Here is a 12,610-nt window from a genome sequence, read left to right as displayed (position 1 = left end):
AGGCCAGTAGCTCAATTGCATACTGTGCAAGCTCTGGCCAGTGATCCATCCTCAAGACCCAGTAACCCAGAGGATTTTCGGTGGGAAAGGTGTCCAAGTCTGATCTTGCCCCTAGGTATTCCTGCACCATGTAAAACAGACGCTGGCGATGGTTGCTGGAACCGATCATACCTTGGGGCTGCGGACCAAAAAATTGTCTGAACGCATCGGTCAGACGGCCACCTTCTTCACCGCTCCTTCTTTGACTGACCGAAGCCTCAGCAACACGTTGTCCAGAAACAGGAGTTTGTAACCTCTCAGTCTCTGGGAACGCGTTGCACAGACCTTTTTGCAAGGCCTCCCGAAGATGTTTCATCCTCTGCTCCCTCTGCGATGGCAAGATAAGGTCCGCAACCTTACCCTTGTAACGTGGATCAAGGAGGGTTGCCAGCCAGTATTGGTCCTTCTCCTTGATACCACGAATACGAGGATCCTTACGCAGGCTTTGCAGGATCAGGGAGGCCATGCAGCGTAGGTTTGCTGAGGCATTCGGTCCGGAGTCCTCTGGGTCACTAAGGACGACATGGTCCGCAGCCACCTCCTCCCAGCCACGTACAAGTCCATGTGTTTCTTGGGACTGATCCCTTAAAGACTGCTGCTGATGCTGAGTGCCAGGCTCCACCTCCATACTGACACAATCTTCCTCCTCCTCCTCCTCCTCCTCCTCGTCCTCTTCCTGTGTGATCGGCGGGCACGCAGGAACACTGTCTGGATAAAGGGGGCCTTGAGAGCTAAGGAAGTCCTCCTCTTCCTGCCTCTGTTCTGCCTCAAGTGCCCTGTCCATTATTCCACGCAGCGTGTGCTCCAACAGGTGGACAAGGGGGACAGTGTCACTGATGCATGCACTGTCACTGCTCACCATCCTCGTGGCCTCCTCAAATGGTGACAGGACAGTGCATGCATCCCTGATCATGGCCCACTGGCGTGGGGAAAAAAAAACCAAGCTCCCCTGACCCTGTCCTGGTGCCATAGTCGCACAGGTACTCATTGATGGCCCTCTGCTGCGTGTGCAGCCGCTGCAGCATGGCCAACGTTGAGTTCCACCTGGTGGGCATGTCACAGATTAGGCGGTTCTTGGGCAGGTTAAACTCCTTTTGGAGGTCCGTCAGCCGAGCACTGGCATTATATGACCGGCGGAAATTCACACAGACTTTCCTGGCCTGCCTCAGGACATCCTGTAAGCCCGGGTACCTGCCCAAGAACCGCTGCACCACCAAGTTAAGGACGTGAGCCAAACAGGGCACATGGGTCATTTGTCCCTGTCGGAGGGCAGAGAGGAGGTTGGTGCCATTGTCGCAAACCACCATTCCTGCCTTAAGTTGGCGTGGCGTCAACCACCTCTGAACCTGCCCCTGCAGAGCTGACAGAACCTTTGCCCCAGTGTGGCTCCTGTCCCCCAAGCACACCAGCTCAAGCACCGCATGGCATCTTTTGGCCTGCGTACTTGCGTAGCCCCTTGAACGACTACGGAGCACCGCTGGTTCCGAGGAAGAGGCCATGGAGGAAGAAGAAGAGGAGGGGGTGAAGGAGAGAGGTGTGTCACAATCATTAGCATTTTGGAGGCGTGGTGGCGGAACAACCTCCAACACTACTGCACCTTGTCCTGCATCCTTCCCAGCTGCCAGCAGAGTCACCCAATGCGCCGTGAAACTTAGGTAACGTCCCTGTCCATGCCTGCTGGACCATGAGTCAGCGGTAATATGCACCTTACCGCTGACCGCCCTGTCCAGCGAGGCATGGACATTGCCTTCCACATGCTGGTAGAGAGCCGGAATCGCCTTCCGTGAGAAAAAGTGGCGTTTGGGTACCTGCCACTGAGGAACTGCACATTCCACAAACTCACGGAAGGGGGCAGAGTCTACCAACTGAAAAGGCAGCAGTTGAAGTGCTAGCAATTTTGCCAAGCTAGCATTCAACCGCTGGGCATGTGGATGGCTGGGAGCAAACTTCTTTCGGCTGTGCAGCAGCTGGGGCAGGGAAATTTGCCTGGTACAATCTGACGTCGGTGTACCAAAATCAGATTGCCCACAAGTACTTGGCTGTGACACACCTAATTCTACACCTTCATTCCTCTCAGTGCAGGTTTCAGAGAGGACTGAAGGTCTAGTGGGGTTGGAAATCTCAGCTGATGAGGAGCAAGGAGAGGTCCTCTTTGTTCTTTGGTGTGGGTCTTTTAGATACGCTTGCCAACGAACTGCATGGCAGGTCAACATATGTCTGGTCAAGCATGTGGTACCCAAGCGGGAGATGTTTTGGCCACGCGAGATACGCTTGAGACATATGTTGCAAATAGCAGCGGTGCGATCTGATGCACTCGTCTCAAAAAAGGCCCACACCAAAGAACTTTTTGAATAACGCGCAGAGATTGCAGCGCCCTGCACATGTGGAGCTCTGGGGTGTGATGCAGTCAATGTGCTGCCCTTAGGCTGGCCCCTGGAGGGCATCCTGCCTCGTTGGTGATGTGCCCATGTTACTGCCTTCATCGAGCTCAGTATCATCATCAGAGCCTTCCAAACGCTGGGCATCCTCCTGGAGCATGTACCCAACACTGTGGTCAAACAGTTCGAGGGACTCCTCAGGAGGACATGGTGGGGCTAGGGAAGGAGTCACTAATGACATTGAGCCGAGGGAAGAGGCCGCTGCTTTGCCAGACAAAGTACCCTGGGCATGGGTGAGAGAGGATGAGGAGGATGAGGACAGCTTGGTCATCCACTCGACCAAGTCTTCCGCATGTTGCGCCTCAACATGGCCAGCTGCTGAAAAAAAGGCCAAGCGTGTCCCATGGCCACGTGCTGATGAGGATGCACCGTCTCCACGACCAGCACTAGACACAGAGCCTGCTTGCCCTCTCTTATTGGCTTGTGACTGTCTGCCTCTCCTTCTTGGCCTTCCAGACATACTAATGGCCTGTAGCTGCACTAAGCTGGGATATATATATATATATATATATATATATATATATATATATATATGTACTGATACTGCAGCTAGCAAAATCAACTGCCTGCCTGTAGTATGAGAACACCACCAACCTTCTACAGGTAGCTTTAGCTGAACACTGTGAGGTGGACGCACCCCACTAACTTGTAGGTTTAGCTGAACACTGTGAGCAGGACGCACTGCACTAACTGTAAATAGTCTAGCTGCCTGACAGTGGTACTAATAGGATCAAAAGAACACCAGCAATTTTCTTCAGGTAGCTGTATTTACTGTAACAAGACAAGCCTGCCTGTCAGTAAGAAGATAACAGAAACGGATCTAGCTGAACACTGTGAGCAGGACGCACCCCACTAGCTTGTAGGTTTAGCTGAACACTGTGAGGTGGACGCACCCCACTAACTTGTAGGTTTAGCTGAACACTGTGAGCAGGACGCACCCCACTAACTTGTAGGTTTAGCAGAACACTGTGAGCAGGACGCACTGCACTAACTGTAAATAGTCTAGCTGTCTGACTGTGGTACTAATAGGATCAAAAGAACACCAGCAATTTTCTTCAGGTAGCTGTATTTACTGTAACAAGACAAGCCTGCCTGTCAGTAAGAAGATAACAGAAACGGATCTAGCTGAACACTGTGAGCAGGACGCACCCCACTAGCTTGTAGGTTTAGCTGAACACTGTGAGGTGGACGCACCCCACTAACTTGTAGGTTTAGCTGAACACTGTGAGCAGGACACACCCCACTAACTTGTAGGTTTAGCAGAACACTGTGAGCAGGACGCACTGCACTAACTGTAAATAGTCTAGCTGCCTGACTGTGGTACTAATAGGATCAAAAGAACACCAGCAATTTTCTTCAGGTAGCTGTATTTACTGTAACAAGACAAGCCTGCCTGTTAGTAAGAAGATAACAGAAACGGATCTAGCTGAACACTGTGAGCAGGACGCACCCCACTAGCTTGTAGGTTTAGCTGAACACTGTGAGGTGGACGCACCCCACTAGCTTGTAGGTTTAGCTGAACACTGTGAGCAGGACGCACCCCACTAACTTGTAGGTTTAGCAGAACACTGTGAGCAGGACGCACTGCACTAACTGTAAATAGTCTAGCTGCCTGACTGTGGTACTAATAGGATCAAAAGAACACAAGCAATTTTCTTCAGGTAGCTGTATTTACTGTAACAAGAAAAGCCTGCCTGTCAGTAAGAAGATAACAGAAACGGATCTAGCTGAACACTGTGAGCAGGACGCACCCCACTAGCTTGTAGGTTTAGCTGAACACTGTGAGGTGGATGCACCCCACTAACTTGTAGGTTTAGCTGAACACTGTGAGCAGGACGCAACCCACTAACTTGTAGGTTTAGCAGAACACTGTGAGCAGGACGCACTGCACTAACTGTAAATAGTCTAGCTGCCTGACTGTGGTACTAATAGGATCAAAAGAACACAAGCAATTTTCTTCAGGTAGCTGTATTTACTGTAACAAGACAAGCCTGCCTGTCAGTAAGAAGATAACAGAAACGGATCTAGCTGAACACTGTGAGCAGGACGCACCCCACTAACTTGTAGGTTTAGCAGAACACTGTGAGCAGGACGCTCTGCACTAAATGTAAATAGTCTAGCTGCCTGACTGTGGTACTAATAGGATCAAAAGAACACCAGTAATTTTCTTCAGGTAGCTTTATATACTGTAACAAGACAAGCCTGCCTGTCAGTAAGAAGAGAACAGGAACGGATCTAGCTGAACACTGTGAGCAGGACGCACTGCACTAAATGTAAATAGTCTAGCTGCCTGACTGTGGTACTAATAGGATCAAAAGAACACCAGTAATTTTCTTCAAAATACTGTAACAAGACAAGCCTGCCTGTCAGTAAGAAGATAACAGGAACGGATCTAGCTGAACACTGTGAGCAGGACGCACTGCACTAAATGTAAATAGTCTAGCTGCCTGACTGTGGTACTAATAGGATCAAAAGAACACCAGTAATTTTCTTCAAAATACTGTAACAAGACAAGCCTGCCTGTCAGTAAGAAGATAACAGGAACGGATCTAGCTGAACACTGTGAGCAGGACGCACTGCACTAAATGTAAATAGTCTAGAAGATAACAGGAATGGATCTAGCTATACTGAATACAGTGTATATAGATATATGCAACACCTGGGATGCATATATATAGACAATACACTTTAAGTGCAGCTAACTGACTGACTGTCCTGCCTAATCTAGCTAACTCAAATGAAATGACACTGTCTCTCTCTCTCTCTATTTCTCAGCACACCGGAACACACTGCACAGGGCCGCCGTGCAGGCGGCCTTATATAGTGTGGGGCGTGTACTAAATCCCCTGAGCCATAATTGGCCAAAGCCTCCTTGGCTTTGGCCAATTACGGCTCTCTGTTAAGGCGGCGCTGTGATTGGCCAAGCATGCGGGTCATAGTGCATGCTTGGCCAATCATCAGCAAGCAATGCACTGCGATGCCGCAGTGAATTATGGGCCGTGACGCGCCACACGAATTTGGCGCGAACGGCCCATATCGTTCGCAATTCGACGAACGCTCGAACAGCCGATGTTGAAGGTTGTAGAATTTGAACAATAGAGAAAAAAGTTAATACTTTTGGTAATAAGATATTAGTGACTTAAAATGTAACTAAAGGCAAAACTTTTTTTAGTTTTGAGTACAGTGGAGAGGGATTACAACACCTTGTCAGTTTTGTTTTCTGCGCCCCCCATTAAGGAGAGTCACACTCTCTATTTGTCAGTAGTATTTTCATTAAAAGTGAAAGTAAAAAAAAAACAAAAACAAATTTTGGGTTGGCCCTAGAAAATTAATAGAGGGGAAATGTTCCAATGGGGGCTCTAGTTCTGGTGACCTAGGGGTCCCTATGGAGTGCCCTTAATTTGCAGGGATTTCTTCTCACTCCTGTTTGGCTATGGGACAGGAAGTGAAGGGAAATCTTTACAATGGGACACAGATTGCGATAAAAAATCTGACAGGGGGTATAACCCTCCCTTACTCTATCCAAAATGAAAAAAAATGTTGCCAATAGTTCTGCTTTAACTGTTTCTTGTTAAGTGTGACTGTATAATAAACATCTGTCTGACTACATATTTATAATAACAACTGTATATTGAGGGTTTAGAGCATGCTGGTAGGGTGCCCTTACATGTAAAAAGTGGGTACTCCCGCGCTATCAATTTAAGTGTGCTATAGTGATTAACTGCTGCAAGCACCGGTTAGCTAATCCGTGGCTAATGTGTAATAAATTTCAAACAGTGTTGGTGCTGCGCTGTGGATCTGTGTGATCTGTTTGTGATCAATATATTTTAAAACACAATAATTGTGCCAAAAACATAAACAAACTAAAATAAATTATTCAGCATAAATAATGAAAAAAAGATACATTCAAGTTGCTCATTAGTCATGTGCAAAATCAATAATACAATGTGCTCAGTTCCTATGAGACAGCATAGATAAATAAATTAAAATGCAATAAAAATGGTGGCTAGTTGAATATAAACAAACATAAATAAAAAGTCAATTTTATGTTAAATGCATGTGATGAACTATTATTATAGAGGAGTATATCCCTTCACCGTTAAGAGTGTCTCTTACTTCTAGTTCTGTGACACCTAAGTGCTCATAGGCCTCTCACCTTACTGCTGTAAGGTAACAGCAAATAAAGGTATCATTTCCCGTCCCTTGTTGTATCTCCTCCTGCCTCTAGGGGTTCTCCTGTGGTTTATCTGGTTGATGTATCTCTGTGGTGGTGGGTTTTTTCTCTATGGTGCTCCTGGGGGCAGTGTTAATTTTGTTGACTAAAACGACTGAAACATTTTAGTAGACTAAATGATTATTATTTTAGTCGACTAAAATATGACCAAAACTAAAACAACTGAGATGACTAAAGTACGACTAAAACTAAAATGGCATTTTAGTCAAAAGACTAAAATGGGACTAAAACTAAAATGCCATTTTAGTAAAAAGGCTAAAACTAAATTGAAATTTGACTTCAAAATTAACATTGGTCTGTAGTGCATGTTCATACCTCAATGCCATAATAAATAACATATTAGATTTTTCACTCCAGCAGTATATAATACGTTTGGAAATTATAGAGAAGTGTTAACTAATGCATTACAATTTAACTACACTTATTAGATTTTAGACGACTAAAATGAGTTTTTGTCAACTAAAATGTACTGGAGATTTTAGTCGACTAAAACGTAGGATGTTTTAGTCGACTAAAATGTACTGGAGATTTAGTCGACTAAATATGACTAAAACTAAAACAATTGCAGAAGACTAAAATGGGACTAAAACTAAAATGCCATTTTAGTCCTAAGACGAAATTTGCTGCCAAAATTAACACTGCCTGGGGGTCCCTCCCGGTGAGTCTGTGTTAGTTGGCTGCAATGCCACAAGGGTCGTACTGCGGGGCACAAAGACGGTAGGTGTCAGGGGCGCACCTTGGACTCCTCACCACAACAACAATCTCCACTTAGTGTACTCCACTTTACAGGTGACGTCCCCCAAAACTTACATACATGTACTTGTGTTTATAACAGTGGTATGACTCAATTTTTGTATTGTTTGTATACGGTTTTGATACGGGCCGTTTGCTTGGAGCTTATTTGTATTGTAAACTATAAATCTTATGCTCAATAAAAATGATCTGAATGAAAAAAAAAAGATTTATTATTTGTTTTTTTAAACTGGAGTTGCTGTTGTTTGTTGCACCAGCAAAGTACTCCAAAATATTATTTTAGCACATTGGCAACTCACACGGAACTAAATAATGGGGACCTACTGTAGCCTAACAGATGCCTAGTTCTTCCAGCTCTTCCTACTATTGTAGCTTAAGAAATTTTCATCTCCTTTCGCAATGACACATTTTGTACAGTGCCAGAAAACCAGGACCTGAGTGCAGATCATCTGAGGCCAAGTCCCTCTCTGGCACCACCTACCACTGGACCTCTTCAGGCAACCATCTAAAAATCTGCCTAGTCGAGGCTCCAGCCTTCTATGTAGTGGTTCTGTTCATCACATAATCGCAGTGATTAAGGAGCCTTACCTCCTCCCCTCTGCTGCACAGACACAGGCAGGAGTGACAGTTCCCAGTGGCTGTGAAAAGAGCAGTGTGAATCCAGCACAGCATGTCCTGCTTAAGTCACACTCACAACTAAACTCTGCAACTCTCCATATCCTTCCATCCAAAGAGCAGAGAGATGGCTGATAAGCAGTATATAGACGGCTCTGAACTGCAAGCAGACAAGGAACAACAAGAGTGGGGCTATGTGGAAGGTCAGTAATAATCTAAAATATTTGAATCTATCATTTTTTCTTTGAATTGCACAACCCTGTAGATTCTCAGAAAAATTTGTATCCTAATCTGATTTACAGTATGATACAAACGTATGATTATGTGATTTTATTTTACCTTTCCAAAAGTATAATCGGTTAAACTGATGTCTGTGATGAAAAATCACATAATGCAGTTTTTAACCTTCTTACTTTAGTAAATATCAGTGGAAATTGTATCCCTAATATTTGCTTTGGTTAACTCCTCAGTGTAGAAGGGATGAAGTAGTTAAGAAACCTGTTGTACCACTTTTACTTTTAAATAGTAATTTATTGTGCAGAAGCAATCTGGGAAGGCACTTGTAAGAATGCACTCTATTGTTATGAAGTTTTCAGCTGTTACAAAATTTTGTGTGTTGCGTGTATATATCAGAGTTTCAGGGTTGGTCTTGTAGAAAGAATGAAATGAAACTTCACAACATGACCCATTTTTATGAACGATAATTCTATTTGAATAATTCTTTTAAATTAGTGAAGTAACATGAAGATGAATTGAGTATTTAATAAGGATGTGTGTGTAAAAGAGCATTTAAATAAACTCATTGTTACATGTACTACAGTATTCTATAGAAACCATGGTGACTAAGTGAGGAACACCTTGTGGTCAATTTACTAAAACTGTAGAGTGCATAGCAACCAGTAGCAACCTGTCATCCTTCAGGCTTTTGTCAAAGCGTAATTGAACACGTTGAAGCTAGAAGCTGATTGGCTACCACAGCAAAGCTGCACCAGATTTTGCACTCTCCAGTTTTAGTAAATCAACCTCACTGCCTTGCAGCTGTTGGGTACAATCCACATGGAGTTGGAATGTTCTTCCCACATTTTTATGGGTAACCACTGGATGATGTGGTTTCTTCCCACAACTCAAAATATGCTGGTAGGTTATTCAGATTACACCCAAAGTAGCAATAGTACACATGTATTTCTTTATGACTGTTATAAGAATGTTACATGGTAAGCTATATTTAAAGTCACAACTGACCTGAATAGTATTTGTGCTCCATAAAGCGCTGCAGAATTTTTCCACCCAAAGTAGCCATAGTATACATGTGTTTCTGTATGACTACAATAGGAATGTTACATTGTAAACTATATATAAAGTCGCAATAGACCTGAATAGTATTTGTGTTCTATAAAGCGCGCAGATTTTGTAAAAAACATAAACAAATGAAATCAGGTATATACATTCTTGGAGGTGGGAGAAATATACAATTTTTAGTCAAAACCACTTGGGGATCTATTTCTAAAAATCTGCAGTATGAATTGACATTCCTACAGCTACAATGAAAAAACTTAAATTATCTAAAGTTATGATCATCGGCAACAGTGGCCATAAAGCAGTATTTTCCTGATTGAGGTAGTTCAGGAAAATACCACATTATGGCCACTAGATGGCCATAATTTATACAGTAGTTTTTTCTACAAATAGACTCCTATGTGAGTATATTTGTATAGTGCTAAACACTAGCTTAACAATAGATATATTACCATAGTTGCCTATATTTCAAAATATTTTCCAGGTACAGTGCCCAGCAAGCCAATGCAGGTGGAGAATGTTCTTGAATTAGCAGTGGAACATTCATTTAAAATGGGTGTGGTTTTACTAGGGGCATATTGTAAACCCATTGTACAATTTAATTTTAAAATACTGTACACACTGGAAGTTTTATCATAAGGACAGCACCACAGCCAAGAAGGCATTATCCAATTAGCAAAATTATTTTTATATTTATAAAGCTACAACTTTTAGTCTGTACAATCTATTTAAAATGTGGCAACCCAACAGCTCCTGCAGAGACTACAGTGATAAACACCACTTATCCTGCAAACACATTTGGCATAAAACATTTAGAAAGCATTATTTTTGACACTGACTGTTCTGCTAAGTATTGTGACATCTCTTATGTCAGGTTACAGGTTTATGAAGGTGGCAAAAATCCTGTGTAATAAAACTTGGTAGTACTTTTCTGCCTAGCTTAAAGTGATTGTAAAGTCTCGTTTTAAAAAATAAAAATAACAAACATATTATACTCACCTGCTCTGCTGCAGTTGGTTTTGCACAGAGCAGCCCAGATCCTCCTCTTCTTGGGTCCTGCTTCGGTGCTCCTGGCCCCTCCCTCCTATCGAGTGCCCCCACAGCAAGCAGCTTGCTATGGGAGCACCCGAGCGGAGCTGCAGCTACGTGTGTCTATTAAGACATGGAGCTGCCATTAGGCACTCCCCCTCTCTTCTGATTGGCTAACTGACTTTGATTGACAGCAGTGGGAGCCAATGGTGCCACTGCTGTGTCTCCGTCAATCAGGAGGGAGAGTCTCGGATGGCCGAAGGACTCATGGACATTGCTGGACAGAGATGGGGCTCAGGTAAGTATTGGAGGGCTGCTGCACATAGAAGGCTTTTTATCTTAACGCATAGAATGCATTAAGATAAAAAAAACCTTCTGCCTTTACAAAACAACTTTGATATAATGTACAACATAGCATGTACAGTGTGAGAGTCAGGAGTATAAAGTACAATTTTATATATAGTGTATAATATAGTGTATGCAGTTCAGGAGTCAGAAGTATAATGTAGAACTTAGTGAACGCAGTTCAGGAATCAAGAGTATAACATGCAAAAAAGAGTTTACAGTACATTGGTCTAAAGTATAGTGTACAACATAATAAATGCAGTGCAGGGGTCAGGAATATGATTAACAAAACAGCATTTGCAGTGTACAAGATAGGGAATGCTGTGAAGGGGTCAGGAGTATATTTTACAACACAGTGTATACAGCAGAATAACATACAACCGTGCAAAATATGTTTAAACATGCATTTTCAGTCCTGTCCATATGAGAAAATAATGACAATGTTTACACAACCACTAGACTCAAGTGAAATGTTTTTTTCCAGGTAAACTACAAGAACTTAAAAAATGTCCCCACTACTTGAAGTAATGGACTGGGGCTTTTCTTTCCCAAAAATCCCTTTATAAGTGATAGTATATAACTGTTGGCACTGCTAATAGTGCATTATTATTTCCCATTCTTCTAAGGTATTGTTTTCTAGTTTTAAAAATGTGTGTACCCTTTAACTGCTTCCCACCTAGCTTATAGTCAAATGATGGCCGAGCGGAAACTTTCCCATCCTGAGTGGACGACTTATGATGACATTCTTCCAGTCACACTGTGCTTTGGCTCTATCTGCCACGCACTGTGTCAGTGTCTGTGATGACATATTGCTATATTAGGCCAGATCTGGTACCATGTGATCACTGTTCGCAATCACAGCCATTCATTGTGTACTATTGGTATGATCTCTGTGATTGGTCACAGTGATGACATGGTACAGACAGGGCCAATCACAGTGCGTCTGTACCATGTGATAGATGTGGCCACTCACAACTATTACAATAGAACACACTGTCAATGAATGGATGCTATTCATGAAAACTATTGCTTATAAGAGTGATCATCACTGTTGTAAACAAACATAGTGTACTGCTCTGGTCACAGTATATTAACCACTTGCCGACCAGCCACCGTCGTTATATGGCGGCAGGATGGCTCTCCTGCGCAAATTGCCGTAGCTGTACGGCGGCCCGTGGGAGCATGCCCGCGGGTTGGGCGGACTCGGTGTCCGCCAGCGACCCGCGATCACCTGTTACAGAGACAGAACAGGGAACTGCCTTTGTAAACAAGGCAATTCCCCATTCTGACAGGTGACATGACAGGGATCTACTGTTCCCCATGATCAGGAACAGCGATCTCTGTCATGTCCCTGGCAGCCCAGCTCCACTACCATTAGAACACACATGAGGGAACACAGTTAACCCCATGATCGCCCCCTAGTGTTAACCCCTTCCCTGCCAGTGACATTTACACAGTAATTAGTGGCTATTTATAGCACTGATCGCTGTATATAGTAAATGTCAATGGTCCCAAATTGTGTCAAAAGTGCCCGATCTGTGTTCCGCATTGTCGCAGTCCCGCTAAAAATCGCAGATCGCCACCATTACTAGTAAAAAAATAAAATAAATAAAAATGCCATAAATCTATCCCTTATTTTGTAAACGCTATAACTTCTGCGCAAACCAATCAATATACGCCTATTGCGATTTTTTTTACCAAAAATATGTAGACGAATATATATCGGCCTAAACTAATGAAGAAATGTGTTTTTTTATATTTTTTGGGGGATATGTATTATAGCAAAAAATAAAGAAAATAGGTTTTTTTTTTCAAAATTGTCGTTCTTTGTTTGTTTTTATAAAATAAAGACCACAGAGGT

At 43.4% G+C, this 12,610-nt stretch overlaps 1 protein-coding gene across 2 annotated transcripts in view; it reads left to right on the top strand.

Annotated features, from left to right (window-relative positions):
• Positions 1-7,954: 7,954 nt before the first annotated feature.
• Positions 7,955-12,610, top strand: part of CA8 (carbonic anhydrase 8) — a 128,827-nt gene continuing 124,171 nt past the window's right edge. For both annotated transcript variants that reach the window (XM_073631681.1, XM_073631680.1), the window contains exon 1: positions 7,955-8,282. In XM_073631681.1, coding sequence (XP_073487782.1) covers positions 8,207-8,282 — 76 coding nt within the window. In that variant the 5' untranslated portion in view covers positions 7,955-8,206. The remainder of the gene's footprint in view (positions 8,283-12,610) is intronic.

This window comes from Aquarana catesbeiana, linkage group LG05 (assembly GCF_042186555.1).
Source record: "Aquarana catesbeiana isolate 2022-GZ linkage group LG05, ASM4218655v1, whole genome shotgun sequence".
In the NCBI taxonomy this organism is placed as follows: Eukaryota; Metazoa; Chordata; class Amphibia; order Anura; family Ranidae; genus Aquarana; species Aquarana catesbeiana.
The sequence above is the reverse complement of the archived record's forward strand: the minus strand, read 5'-3'. Positions and strand labels throughout refer to the sequence as shown.